Here is a 13747-nt window from a genome sequence, read left to right as displayed (position 1 = left end):
CCACACTGGTCCCCATATGTCTTCGCCACTGAGTTGAATTACAAAACCACCTTTCGCTATGCATTTTGCAATCGGAACCAATCAATCTTTTGTCTTACATACTTGGAACAACTGGAAAAAGTTAGGGAAATCTCAAAAACAAGAACTTATTCATTACAAGCAACGAATTAACTCAAACAAGAACTTATTCACTCCCCCCTGCAACTCTCATGGTCAAGTGAAGGCTGAAACACCGTTGCAGTAATCAAACCCGTACCAAACATCCCTTGGTATGAAAGTGTTGTAGTAGAAGGAGATAGACCTCCTATGGTAACCGTAGACCTCCACCGATTTCAGCTTCCAACCGTCGTATCCACTCCTGTATATGTACAAATAGCAAACATCGTACGTACATGGCCCCGATATGTCATAAGTGTCCACAGAACACGCCTCGAATGCCCCTGAAGATAGATCGTCTAGCCTCGATGCGTAAACCTAGTAACAATGATCAATGAACCCTTTACTAAATCTAAAAACTCTTTTTTTTTGTTTTGTTTTGAAAGTAATCTAAAAACCGATGATCTAAGCAATCTAAGAAAGGGAAGTCTGTGTATATTGATTCGTACACAAATATGTTTAGAACCATCCGATGCACGTGGATTCCACAAATGATGAGGAATTTACATGAATCACTATTCTAGACACATCTGTATATATAAATCTATGAATGTAGCATGGCATACTCACCTAAGAATCTAGCATCTCTTAGTTTTTTTCTCTCTCTTCTTCTAAATTTAGTTGCATACTTGCATGGATCACTAGGTCTTGCAGTTACCACATTCTTCAATTCCCCCATTGCCAAGATTATTAGTAGTGTACTATCTAGTAACGGTCCTCCAAACCAAAAGACAGGTTTTCGCGAAATGGTACCTGGCTGCCATACGCATCGCCAAACGCGAGACTGATTCGGTCTCTGGTGTAGCTGGGTGAAGAGCAGCTTGTTGTAAACACCACCGTGTAAGTACAGCTCCCAACTTTCTGCAAATTAGTTAACAAAAAACCCGAAATTAAACAGGGGGGTTTCCAGAAGGCCTAATCCCCTCCACCTTCCGGAGGGAAGTGAACCGGGCAACTTTCTGCATTTTCTTTTTTACTAGCTAGAAAAAGTGTTTGGGTACACCCAAGTGATGTAGGTGTGAGGGTAGGGGATAAAACCCCATGGCTTTTCTCCCCTTTTATGTTTGGACTGCCAAAGGTAGTGTGGGGGTGTGTTCTAGTGAGACAGAGAGAGAGCAGAGAGAGTGTGCGTGAGGCTCCTCCCGGGCTCCTCAGTAAGGCTCGGAGATACTGTCGGAGAGCACCGGAGAGAGGGAGAGAGAGAGAGGAGTGATGGCAGCCTGTTTGTAGCGTGCCGATGAGATTTTTTCATGTATATTGTATTTGATATGTGAATAATACAATTAAGGAGTTTTTCCTCAAATCTCTCGTGTCAAGCTTGTGTGTGTGTGCTGTGATTGATGTTTGCTTGTTGTTGCTGTGTGAGGGGTGCGAATTAGGGGGTCGGGCCAAGTCCCAACAAAAAAGTACTCTTGTGAGGTAGTCGCTAAAATGAGGTAGTCATTAAAATGAAGGGAACAATATCTCCCACATCCCCACTAGGGTGCGAGCAGCAGACATAGATGCCCTTTTACACCACTTGAGGTCGTCTGTACCCAGATTTCGGTGGGTACACCCGGTGAGTTTGAACTCGCCTCATACACAGGTACCCCAAAATTTGACCACGGAAGGTCTTCGGTGCTTTCACACTGCATTCAGTTCACGAAAACAACTACTGCAAGCAAGTTGCGACCTCGGGAAGAGGGAGAGAGAGTTTCTCCCCGACCTTCGGCTGAATCGCAAAAAGTACACTACACCAACATAACTTAATAACCCACCTTTTTTCCTTCTACCGTAAAAGAGAAGGAAAATGTTTCCCATTCCATTTCTCTGTAACCAAACATATCTGGGTAAAATATTCATATACCTGGGTGGTGGTAGCAGAGGGAGTGGCGCCAGTGAGAGTACTGTTGATCCTGGTGACAGTAAGAGGGTGGGTAGAGTTAGTGTCGATCTTGAAGGATGCTAGAGGCTGGGGCTTTCGACTCAGGATTGATCTGGCTTGCGAAGAGACGAGGAAAAATGCTAAGAGGAGCACGGCAGAGCACGTAGCTTTGTTCATCTCTTCCCCAGCAAAACAAACTCAATTGGTTGTGGTCCTTGTGGATCCAGCCAGTCAATTGAGCCACATAATTGAAGTTGGGGTGATGATCTGATCTTGAATGTGGTTGGTGTGGAATTGGTCAATGCCCCCTAGGCTTCTTCAACTTGGCTCAAGCCAAGCCTTGGCTAATTCTGAATTATTGTTCTCATCGTAAAAATCTGAAAGAGCTACAAAGACCCAAAATTCGGGGTCCTCCGTTGGAAAGAAAGATTCTCATATTTTGGATTATCCGTACGGAATGGATAGGATCTCGCCAAGTATAACGAAGCAATACCCACATAAGATAGGAAAAGTTCGGAAAAGTTCGACACAGGGAGCGGAAAACTACACTAAAGGAGATAAATAAGAAAAAAACTGTAAACTATGAGCTGAAGCGATGGGAGGGAAAGCCACAGCCGGATATATTCGCGATTCCCATGTGACATACCGCATATTATAATCATGATCAATTATGAACTCGGGGACAAATTATGGAAGGTAAAGATGTCTTTTCACTTGTCCACACGTTATTTTTTGATGTTTTCTGGGATATTTCTTCCTCGAGATAGGATGCTCTCCGGGCCCTCAAAGGGATTAGACAGTTTCAGTTCAACCCATCTTCGGGTCCTTTCCAGGCGCATTTCAATCGTCGCAGATGTTTTTTTTTTAGACATCATCAAGAACAATTGTCACTCTAACAGTTATGTTTATCGGAGATAGTTCAATATGTTGCGGGGCCACAATTATCTTGAAAAAAATTAGTTTTAAAAACATTATAACACTGGATTAATTCAATTTTTGGAAGATAAATGTGTTATGAAAACATCTCAAACGATATCCAACAAATGTAATTTTTGACGTGGCTACAAATCTCGACGATTTCTATATAATGAACATTTTCGATTATTGAAACAAGCTCGGAAAGGACCCGAAAACAAGTCCGAAATGACTATCTAGTACCTCGAAGGGATTGGATCCATAATTCCTTCTTCCTCCAACCCGGTACAGACACTCAAACATTAATGCACCACAAACTGCAAGTAGGGCCACCTTTGGATCCCGCATACATGCAAACCTTTATTTTTAATTAATGAATGGTTTGAGTTATTTGTGCCGGACCCGTAAGTAGCCTTGCGCGTTGGTCTTTGTATGGTACATATGGTCGGTTTTAGAAAACGATATATTGAATCATGCACATGTAGTTATCTGATCGAGATAATTTTTCACGAGTCTACTAAAAATATTTTAAAATTAATGAATAGTTCGAAAACATTTGTGCAAGATCTGAAAGTGGCCTCGTGCTCCGGTCTATGCACCTAGATACACCAACAATTATTACCATCAGTGCCCATAGAAGTAGGGGAGTGATTTTATCACTCCCAAAATTGTTAACGACACTCCCTGGTGTGCCAAAATGAACTCAATAAATTTGGGGAGCAAGGGCAGAACCAGAAATTTATTCCACCTTGGGCTACCCAAAATTTATTTAGAGTACTACTATTTGCACCGACGGTTTCCGTAGGGAAACCGTACCGACGGCCACCGGACGGCCGATCCAAGCCGTCCAAATTTTTTTAAAAAAACGAAAAAAGGGTGCTCGGATCAAGCACCTTACACACCTTGGATGCCGTTGATTCCCGCGCAAACCCCCTTGGTTTTTTTTTAAAAAAATTTTGGACCGCTCGGATCGGCCGTTCGATGGCCGGAGACGGCCACGCGTGGCCGTCGGTACAGTTTCCCTACGGAAACCATCGGTGCAAATATCTTTTCCGATTTATTTATATGAACCAAAAAGAGGCAAATTTGTACATAAATATGTAAATGTTCAAAAATAAACAAAAAAAGTACAAAAACTTACATTATTAAAGTTGTACCCTGTGATGTTTAGAGTAAAAATCATCTATTATCAAATCTAAGTCGACATATTCAACAAGTTCTCTTTCAATTTAGATAATCATAGAATTGGCAAAAAAATTATCCTCCATTTTATTATGAAGATCAGTTTTCAAATGCTAATATGTTCTTTCCGTAGTTGACGTGGTAACAGAAAGAGTTACAACAAAACAAACCTAGCCTGTGTGTTGGGATCGATGGTGAGTTGGGCTAAACTTATATGGACTGAAATTTACGTACAAATTATTATTTATGTTCTTTTGGTTTTTGTGGAGTACACTTGGGCTACAGCCCAACCTAGCCTATGCGTGCTTCTGCCTTTGTTGGGAAGTGACAAAATCACTCCCCTAAAATCATTTTTCTTCCTTTTTGGGATTTTAATAATCATGCTTTAATTTAATGGGAGTCAACAATGTTACAACCGCACATAAATACACATGAGTGCGTGGACTCACCTGACTACACACGCAAATGCAGTGTGAAAGCCCAACTTAGATGAGCATTGTAGAAGTGTTTTGCGTAGTGTGTACGTGATGTTTTTGACTGATTGGCATTTGGCACCTTTCTGATCGCAACGATATTTATTTGCTTAATGTGGACAATTTTTTGGGTGTTAAGCGGGTACTACGTGACGGTATCCGTCGGCAATCTCAACCGTCAAAACATGTTTTGGACGGGGCATATTTATTCCCTCTTTCTCCCCTCACCTCACCGCTGTCTCTCCTTTTTTTTCTCTTTAAAATTTGGACTATCAAAAACACATTTGAATAGTTTGAATCGTTGACAGGATACCACGTGTGTGGTACCGTCCACGCCCAAAAACTTCTCCTCACTATGACCTTTTTTTTTGGTGGAAGCGATAGAATCCTCACTATGGCTTGAAGACAAAGAAGGGTACAAAGTTTTTTTTTTTTAGTTATTTATTTATTTATTACATACACATTGGCTATTTTTTCTTCATGTCATCGGATTTTGCTGTATTTATTTATGTATCTATTGGAGGTATGCAATAAGTACAGAAAAAGATTGTCACGCAAAAAGGGGTATAGCCTCGTTCTTATGCAATTTCTTATATACTATTTATTGGATCTATTTTTAACAAATAAGCATATGTATAAATAATTCCTCGTTCGGTCGTTCCAGGTTGTAACTTGGTTTCACACATCATCATTATCCTAAATGGCCCCATCTTATGAATTCTGAGATTTCTTTAACTTTGATCGTGACATAGAAAACCTCTGAGCAAACTTTTTTAGAACATTTTCAGTATTTCTGAGTCAAAAAATACAAACTATTTGGGCTAAATCTTTTGGGTACTTCTTGGCATTTTTTAGGAGTCCAAAACCCACGCCCTTTGAATCGAAAATAGTACCTTTTAACCCAAACATTTTTTGTCTTCCACTTGAAGATAATTTGTTTCAAATTCAAATTAAAAAGACTCAAAAAAAATTTAGTCCAAAGGCATCCATGGTGTTGTAATGCATAGGGTTACATTGCTATATTGGGGGGAGTAACTTGTCACACATATCAAGTTCTAGGGTTTTCTTTGTAATTTACGCACTATATATTCCATCTCTACGCGATCTAGGGATTTCTCTGTAATCGTCCAGCAACGGCCGGTATCGCGAGCAGGTATTCCTCTCTCTCTCTCTCTCTCTCTCTCTCCGTCTCAGTGGTCGCCTCCCTCTATCTCTCTGTTTTTGTTATCCAATGAGTCTTGATATGTGTATTGCCGCCTTAATTTCATGGAGAGTCGTGTTGAACGGGAGCTGTCATTTATATGTAGTCTGAGAAAACGCAAGGAAATGTATGTTCCACAGTTGAAGAGAAAATTTTTAGCCTTGTTGTGGAGATTTCTTATGACCCGAAGGATATTAGTTCAAAAGTGATTAAAATAGTTCTGTGTAATGGAGTTTTGTTTCAGTGGATATGTCTGATCATGTCTGAATAGGAAAAGTCTAGGAACACGCCTTCCGGACACAACTCCAGACACGACTGTGTCTGGAATCATTGAATGTATGTAGACCCACATGCATTGAACGACTCTTGACGTAGTTGTGTTTTAAAATTGTGTTTGTATCATTGCTTTGTTTGGATATTGTAATGCAACTATGCATTTGGTTATTTTGTTAGTAGAGAGAGATGGCCGAATCGCAAGCCAAGGCACCTGTGGTTCCAGAGTCAGTGTTGAAGAAACAGAAGAGGAGTGAGGAATGGGCTTTGAAGAAAAAGGAAGAGCTGGCAACCTTGAAGAAGAAGAATGCTGAGAACCGAAAGCTGATCTTTAACAGAGCCAAACTATACACCAAGGAGTATGAGGAACAGGTAACGGCCTTTGCACTTGCCACTTTCTCATTTGATTTCCTGTTATGTTATTTGTCAGCTAAAATGTAACAAGTTCCGATCTAATTGTTGGAATTCATTTTTTTATCCCTTGTGCAGCAAAAGGAGCTGGTTCAGTTGAAGCGTGAGGCAAGATTGAAAGGGGGTTTTTATGTCAAGCCCGAAGCTAAGCTTCTGTTCATTGTTCGTATCCGAGGGTAGGTATCAAACTGTTGGGTGTTATTGGAATTTATGTTGGAAAAATGGAAATGTAATCTTAGTGGTACTGCAATGCATGCTTATCTGGGTGTTTCTGAAATTTGATGTTCCAAGAGTGTTTTTTTGATAGTACAAGGCATCTCATCTTACTTTGCTTTACCACTTTCAGTATCAATGCTATGGATCCAAAGACTAGGAAGATATTGCAGCTTTTGCGTTTGAGACAGGTATCTCAACATTTTTCTTTGTTTTCTATCTATAATGCTTTAGCTGTACTGAGCTGAGTGAGCTCTGCCCATTCTGGTGTTAGTATTTGCAAATATGTGCCCCTCCCTGAAGAAAAGTTTAGTTTTCTCAGTTTGGTTAGTACTCCATGAGAATGAATTGGCAGTTGGCTCTGGTACCATTTTGTTAGGGTTATTGTTGTACTCACTACTACCTCAGTGTGATACTTTTGTGTCTAGATTTGCATTGGTACTATTGTTTGGTGCATCTGATATTATGGTATGTAAGGTAAAATTGTCAATCTAGGGAGGGACAAATCACAACACGAGCAATAAGTTTCTTGCAACTCTTTTACCTTGCCGGTACTTATATAAAAAAAAAAAACTCTTTTACCTTGCCGGTACTTGTTTGCTTCAATAACTTAAACTGAGTCTAGACTCTAATGTACTATGAAGGCGAACACCATTGGGAATCTCATTACGTGTTTCGTGGACCTGTTACTTATTTAGAGGTACCATGCCAAATATCTGGACCCGGTGCAGCATTGGTACGAGTATGACAAGGTTTTAGAAGTACCATCCTTGATAGATTGTAACTGACAAGCACTCCGTTTGTAAACATCTTTTCTTGTATTGTGGCTTTATGTACTACCGATGGCAAGTAAGTTAAGTCATTTCATTACACAACCTGAAGGAGGGGATATGAATCCTCCCCATCCCATGGGTTTTCATATCCTGTGCGGCAGTGGGATAAAGGGTGTGCTGAGATATTTTATCCCGTCAAAATGCAAGGCAGCAAATGCCAGACTTTTGGGCTCATATCCCACAAACAAATAAGCCCTTAGTGACTTCGTGTAATATTCTCCAACTGTATGGGTCAAGGCTTGGAATTTGTCTCTTCCTACTTGTCTTCTTCTCGAGACATCTTTCTTATACTCAGAATTTACTTTCTGCAGATTTTCAATGGTGTCTTCCTTAAAGTAAACAAAGCAACAGTGAATATGCTCCATAGGGTTGAGCCGTATGTGACCTATGGGTATGTTTCTTACTCTTTCTACTTTATTACAATGAGATTGTGGATTCTGTGTCTGTGTTGTATGAAGCTTTTACCGCGTGTATTTAGGTACCCCAATCTGAAGAGTGTGAAGGAACTCATTTACAAGAGAGGTTATGGAAAGCTAGATAAACAGCGGATTGCTTTAACTGATAATGCAATCATTGAACAGGTTTGTGCTTGTTTTGTATTAGTTGTAGTGTCTAGTAATTTAGCCCTATCATCGTATTTACCAACATGCCACTGTTATCGCAGGCATTGGGGAAGTACGGGATTATCTGTATTGAAGACCTTATCCATGAGATCTTGACAGTTGGGCCACATTTTAAGGAGGCTAATAACTTCCTGTGGCCATTCAAACTCAAGGCTCCATTGGGTGGTCTAAAAAAGAAGAGGAACCATTATGTCGAAGGAGGCGATGCTGGAAACCGTGAAGATTACATCAATGAGCTCATCAGGAGGATGAACTAGATTTTTGCCTCGGTGATATCTAGCTTTTTGAAGTTTAGAGGTTCATTGTGCTTCTTGATGGCATTTGGAAGAATCTTACTCGAGTTTCTTTGGCATTTGAGTTTCAGAGTATTCTGTTTCTTAGTCAAGAGTCTTTACATGCTGGTGTTAGACAAGTTTATTTCAGATTTCGTCTTGGGTTTTAATATCCTAGAACTTCATTTTCCCTTGCTGGTTGATATTGCTAATTGATGCAATCACCTACATCTAGGAGTGAGACCATTTGTTTTTGCTTTTGTGCTGAGATCTATACACAATTGCATGATCTATAAATCATGGGGATGGACTAATGGGATTGTGGGCCTCAATATCAACCTGACGGATACCAGGTAGAATATCCTGGATTTCCTTTTCTAGCCTATCTACTTCACTCCCCAGAGCTGTAACCACTTCAGGATCAGGTCTAATCATGCAACACACACACACACACGCACTCCGATCACACTCGACCTAATTGCTTGAAGCGTCATGGGTACCCCAATTCTCCTTCCCGATATATTTGTTTGATCATTTTTCCACCATCTCTCCTAGAATGCGAGGGAGGGTTTCATTGAAGTCTTTTATAACAATGGACATTGCACCCGCAGGTCTGTTTTGATTGAGTGGTCGCAGTGACATTGTGTAAGCAAATCTATAATACTCCGGGTCCAACAGTAACAAGTGGTTGAGTTTTTTGTTTTTTGACAAGACAAGTAGTTAGGTTTTGATCCCTATCTTTTAATCTTTTTTTTATTTAAATTATCGATGCTACGACCGCATAAGAATACACTAGTACCACACATGGAAATGCAATTTGTAAGCTCACACAATCAATTTTATGCCTTTTGCTCAATTGTGTACGCGTTTGTTATGGTGTACGAGGTCTATGCTAATGCCATTTCTTAAGCCCTCTCTTCTTTTGGTTGCTAATAGAATTGACTCACCAAAGACTAGCTATCTTCCATCATGCAAAATATGAAATCAAATTACTGAAATAGTGAAACCCATATCAAACATTCTTTTGTATAGCAATCTAGTGAAATACTCCCTCCATTCCATTTTATTTGTTCATTATTTCATTTCTCTTTTATGTTTATTGTCTATATCTTTCAATGTGAATCTTAAAAATTATGCAATACAGGGCGCTTCTAATGAGGGCGCCCTTATTACAATTAAATGCGGACGTCGCTGGCAGCCGTTGAATCGTGATTTCGATAGTCCAGATTTTAATGAAACTTTTCAGGAAAAAAATTGTGACCGGTCATAAACCTTCAGCAGATCTGGACCATTGAAATTACGATCCAACGGCCGACAACAAAAGTCCGCAAATAACAAAAATAAGGGCGCCCTTATTAGAAGCGCCCTGTTATGCAATATGTATCTTATTTAATAAATTTCAATTTGTTTTAATACAAAGTTGTCGAAATCATGAAAAATATTATAGATAGACAGATATAGGCAATAGACACAAAAGATACAAAAGAATAATGGACAAACAAAATGCGATGGAGAAGTAATTTACATTACTTCTAGCAAAAGACATAAAAACACACGAAAAATTGCTTCATAAAATTGGAGTCCCACTCTTATTGACCATCAAATACAAGCAAAAAACCTACTGGATTGGAACATTTTATCATCACATTGAACCAAACAGACCTTTCCAACACTGGAAACAAAACACCACCTGAAACACATGCCCAAACCACTTCACCGCCGGTTTGGGGGTGGAAGCACCACTGCAGTAGTTGAACCCGTACCAAACATTATTGGGTATGTGAGTGTTATAGTAGAAGGTAACAGCTCCGGTATAATACCCATAGACCTGCACCGACTCTGGTTTCCAACCATCGTATCCGCTCCTGTACAGATACAAGTAACAGACCTGATGCAGACATGGCCCGGTTATCTGATATGTGTCTACAGAGCACCGCTCAAACGTGCCTGTAGATGGATCATCTAGCCTCGGTGCATATACCTAATTACCAAAAATCACCAAGATAATTGCAAATTTGCAGAGAATCAACATAAGTTAACGACAGTGATGCTAGGTGATTTTAGTACCAGATTTTCGTATCATGAAAACACTAATTAAATTGTTTCACGAACCCCGTATGTATCATCAAATATGCTGAGTTGAATGTGACATTAAAATGCAGTCTCCATGAGACTATTTTTCTAATCTGTATAAGCACCAATCGATATTCAATGATGCGATAGAAATAGCCAAAACAATGTATATATGGTGATTATATTTTCTTCCGAACATGATACTATCACTTCAAATTAAGCCACAACCCTGTGCTATCATCAAAGGATGAGTCTTCAAATGCAGTCGCCAAGAGATTATTTTTCTTTGAATGGTTAATTGTAAGTTGACATCACCAAGCTCCAAACTATTCTTTTTCGTTGAACTATGCTTATAATTGCTCTTAAACAGGTTTTGCAGACTGTTCAACACCACCACCCTATTCAAGCTGCTTGAAAAATAGTGCCGTATCTTTGCATCTTTGCAAAGAAGAAGAGAAATTACTTGATTATTGTGGGTAATCAAAAACCACTTGTTCACAAATATAAATTGTGTTAATGCCTAATTATCCTACAAAAATCAAATTGGTTTTGTGCACTTCTTCCAAGATAGGCAATTGGGCATACAGTGTCCATGTATCTCTCGAAAATAAAAGAATCGGGCTTCTCTAAAGTCTAAAAGTGGACTGCAGAGGGAAGTTCGTGTAATCCCAGCCATCGAAAAGTGTTTTCAATTGACCAGTTTGCTGAAATTATAATACCAGTAGGAATCTTTCACAAATCTGGACCATTGATATTCGAGATGAATTACTGCGATTGAACTTGGTAGCAAATACCCAATTTCTCCTAAATCGTACATGCAGAAAAACAGCTACATATACTAGATTCGAAATCTGTAATGATTTGCGCAGACAAACCTGATTGCCGTAAGCATCTCCAAAAGAAAGACTGATCTGATCCCGAGTGTATGTGGGTGAAGAACAGCTCGTCCTTATGGTCGCCGTGTAAGAACAACTCGCAGCAACACTCTGCAAAAACAATTCAAAAAAGGAAAAAGAAAAAGGGATTTCAAGCACATACACATACCCACATAAAACTGATTTAAAACACAAGAAAACATGTAAGTAACTATGTAAGTAACTATGAGAGAGAGAGAGAGAGAGAGAGAGAGTTTGGTGTTTTAATAGGGGATTTTGGTACCTGGGTATCGTTGATCTTGAAGGATGGTAGAGGCTGGGGGTTAAAAATGATCGATTGGGCATGGGAGGTGACGAAGATTAGGGCGAAGAAGATCACAAAGGACACTGCTTTGGTCATCTTCTTCTCCAAAAGCCCTCGTTGACAAATTCACAAAAGAGAGATCGAATTTGTGTGTTTCCAACACGTCTCTGCTTTTTCGTTTTGGTAAAATGTACGTAAAATACACGTCAAACGAATCTTCTGTTTTCGAAAGACAAATTAATCAAACCGTATAATGAGCTGCCCGACAAAAAGGGTAAGTAAAGTCTTTTAATTTGATTAATTTCCTGGAAACATTTTTAACTTGGTTTATAAACTTTTATTGTAGAGAGAGAGATGTGGAAAGGGCTTCATTGTCATTCATCTGAAAATGGACAAATTTCATTTTTTAACCCTGTTCCATGTGAGCCACGTGATCACGATTCACCTACCAGTGAAGAATCTTTTTTTTTTTTCACGGTCACGAGTGTCTGGGCCACCTTACGTGCATCTCGACTATTTTCATGTCAGGTTCGATCATACATAAGACACCGGCAATCTATGCCGGGATTAGGAGATTCACAAGAAATTTTTATCTTGCGGCTTGATCTCAAAATGTGTACACAAGATGCACTATTTTGAGATGTAGCTGCTTTTTGTGGTTGCTTTGGTATTTTTTTGTGTGAATATTCATTTTAATTTTTTGTGTTTTGTTTGTTTTGAAGGCTTGCACAAAACAAGCTGAAAAGCGCTAGGAACTCCTCCAAGAACCCGAGAATGTTTACCTCTTATTATAGTGTGCGTTTCAAGAGCTCTGCACTTATCCAAGAATGAAGTTTGAGCCCTTTTGATAGGTTTATTTGATACTATGTAAGGCATCCTCTGGATAATGCAAATCGAAGCAATTGAATGTTCGACTCCAAAAACATTGAATGCCAAAGATGAAGAGGACTCCAAAAACATCGAATGCCAAAGATGAAGAGGCCCTCCTCGATGGAGGGCGAGGCGAGGGTAGGAATACAAGATTTCAGTTTGTTTCCATCGGAGCTTGATTGCTGTCTTTGTTTGGGATTCAACGCCTGCCCGAGGCGACTTAGTGGACAGATTTCTACTCCACGTGACCAGACCCTAAAACCTCCCCTTGGTTCTTGTGATTCTTGCTTGAGCCGGATGGATTGAGCTTTGGCTCGGCATAGAATCTAGACACTAACTAGTTTCTTTGTCCTTATGTTTTCATGTAGTATATTTTTTTGTGATAGGTAGTTTGTAAATTCTTTTTTATTGTATTCGGATGGATTCACTGTAAGTGCCGCTTGGCATTAATGAAGTGAATTTTGGATAAATAAATAAAAAAAACATTCCCAGACAATTTAGGTTGTCTCATCCCCCAAGGTAGGGCAAATAGGAGGCGGCCGGTCCACATTTATGTTCACTATTAGAAAATTAGATAAAGATTTCGGCCATTTGGTGTGGTCTTTCACTTTTAATCTCTGTAACGACCCGGATTTTTGATCTAAATTTTTTTTCTAAATATAATATTATTAGAATTATTTTCCTTAATACAATTCTTTTTTTAAATACAAATATGCATACAATATATACATGCATTCTTTTTTAAATTTTTCTACACATACATGCGTACATGCACACTTCTTCTCCCCCCTCACCTCAAACTCCTCCCGTCTCTCCGTCTCCTACTCAGTCTCTACTTCCTCCCTAACCCTAAAACCAAGCCAAATTCGTCCATTCCAAATCTCATGAACCCAACCCTATTAAATTCACTCTTATTCTCTTCCACCAAAATTTTCCTATAAATACCCCACCCCATTGACCCACGAAATTTACACCACAATATTCCCCACGCCCCACCAGTCCAAAAGAGAGAGAAAACCCATAGAAACCCAAGCTCTAAACAATGAAGTTTTAGAGAGAGAAGGAAAGAGAGAGAAAAGTGAGTTTCGTACCAAGACCCAACCAAAACTCAATCCGACCTTTCCAATCTCTTCCTACTACTCCTAGCATCACCAAGCATCGTCCAATTTGGTTCCAAAGTCTCCCGATCAAAAAAAAATTGAAGTCTTC

At 39.5% G+C, this 13747-nt stretch overlaps 3 protein-coding genes across 5 annotated transcripts; 1 reads left to right on the top strand and 2 right to left on the bottom strand.

The window, feature by feature from the left end:
- Positions 1-33: 33 nt before the first annotated feature.
- Positions 34-2646, bottom strand: LOC131335426 (embryo-specific protein ATS3A-like). Its single transcript, XM_058370761.1, has 3 exons — positions 2003-2646; positions 910-1017; positions 34-474 (listed from the first exon to the last, which is right to left on the bottom strand). The coding sequence occupies exons 1-3, from the start codon at positions 2195-2197 to the stop codon at positions 214-216; spliced, it is 564 nt and encodes a 187-aa protein (XP_058226744.1). The 5' UTR covers positions 2198-2646; the 3' UTR covers positions 34-213.
- A 2947-nt stretch (positions 2647-5593) lies between these two features.
- Positions 5594-8644, top strand: LOC131335424 (large ribosomal subunit protein uL30y-like). 3 transcript variants are annotated; one of them, XM_058370756.1, is made up of 7 exons: positions 5594-5743; positions 6245-6436; positions 6554-6651; positions 6822-6879; positions 7833-7912; positions 8000-8102; positions 8186-8644. In XM_058370756.1, exons 2-7 carry the CDS (start codon positions 6254-6256, stop codon positions 8399-8401), a joined length of 738 nt encoding a protein of 245 aa, XP_058226739.1. In that variant the 5' UTR covers positions 5594-5743; positions 6245-6253; the 3' UTR covers positions 8402-8644. The 3 variants fall into 3 exon arrangements, with proteins under 3 accessions (XP_058226739.1, XP_058226740.1, XP_058226741.1); XM_058370757.1 differs by having other exon boundaries at positions 5599-5743; positions 6248-6436; XM_058370758.1 differs by lacking the exon at positions 5594-5743 and adding an exon at positions 5783-5918.
- A 1317-nt stretch (positions 8645-9961) lies between these two features.
- On the bottom strand, positions 9962-12041 carry LOC131335425 (embryo-specific protein ATS3A-like). Its single transcript, XM_058370759.1, has 3 exons — positions 11648-12041; positions 11365-11475; positions 9962-10397 (listed from the first exon to the last, which is right to left on the bottom strand). The coding sequence occupies exons 1-3, from the start codon at positions 11762-11764 to the stop codon at positions 10059-10061; spliced, it is 567 nt and encodes a 188-aa protein (XP_058226742.1). The 5' UTR covers positions 11765-12041; the 3' UTR covers positions 9962-10058.
- Between the last annotated feature and the right edge of the window lie 1706 nt (positions 12042-13747).

The sequence above is a fragment of the Rhododendron vialii genome, chromosome 8a, assembly GCF_030253575.1.
Source record: "Rhododendron vialii isolate Sample 1 chromosome 8a, ASM3025357v1".
NCBI classification, from domain to species: domain Eukaryota; kingdom Viridiplantae; phylum Streptophyta; class Magnoliopsida; order Ericales; family Ericaceae; genus Rhododendron; species Rhododendron vialii.
The sequence above is the reverse complement of the archived record's forward strand: the minus strand, read 5'-3'. Positions and strand labels throughout refer to the sequence as shown.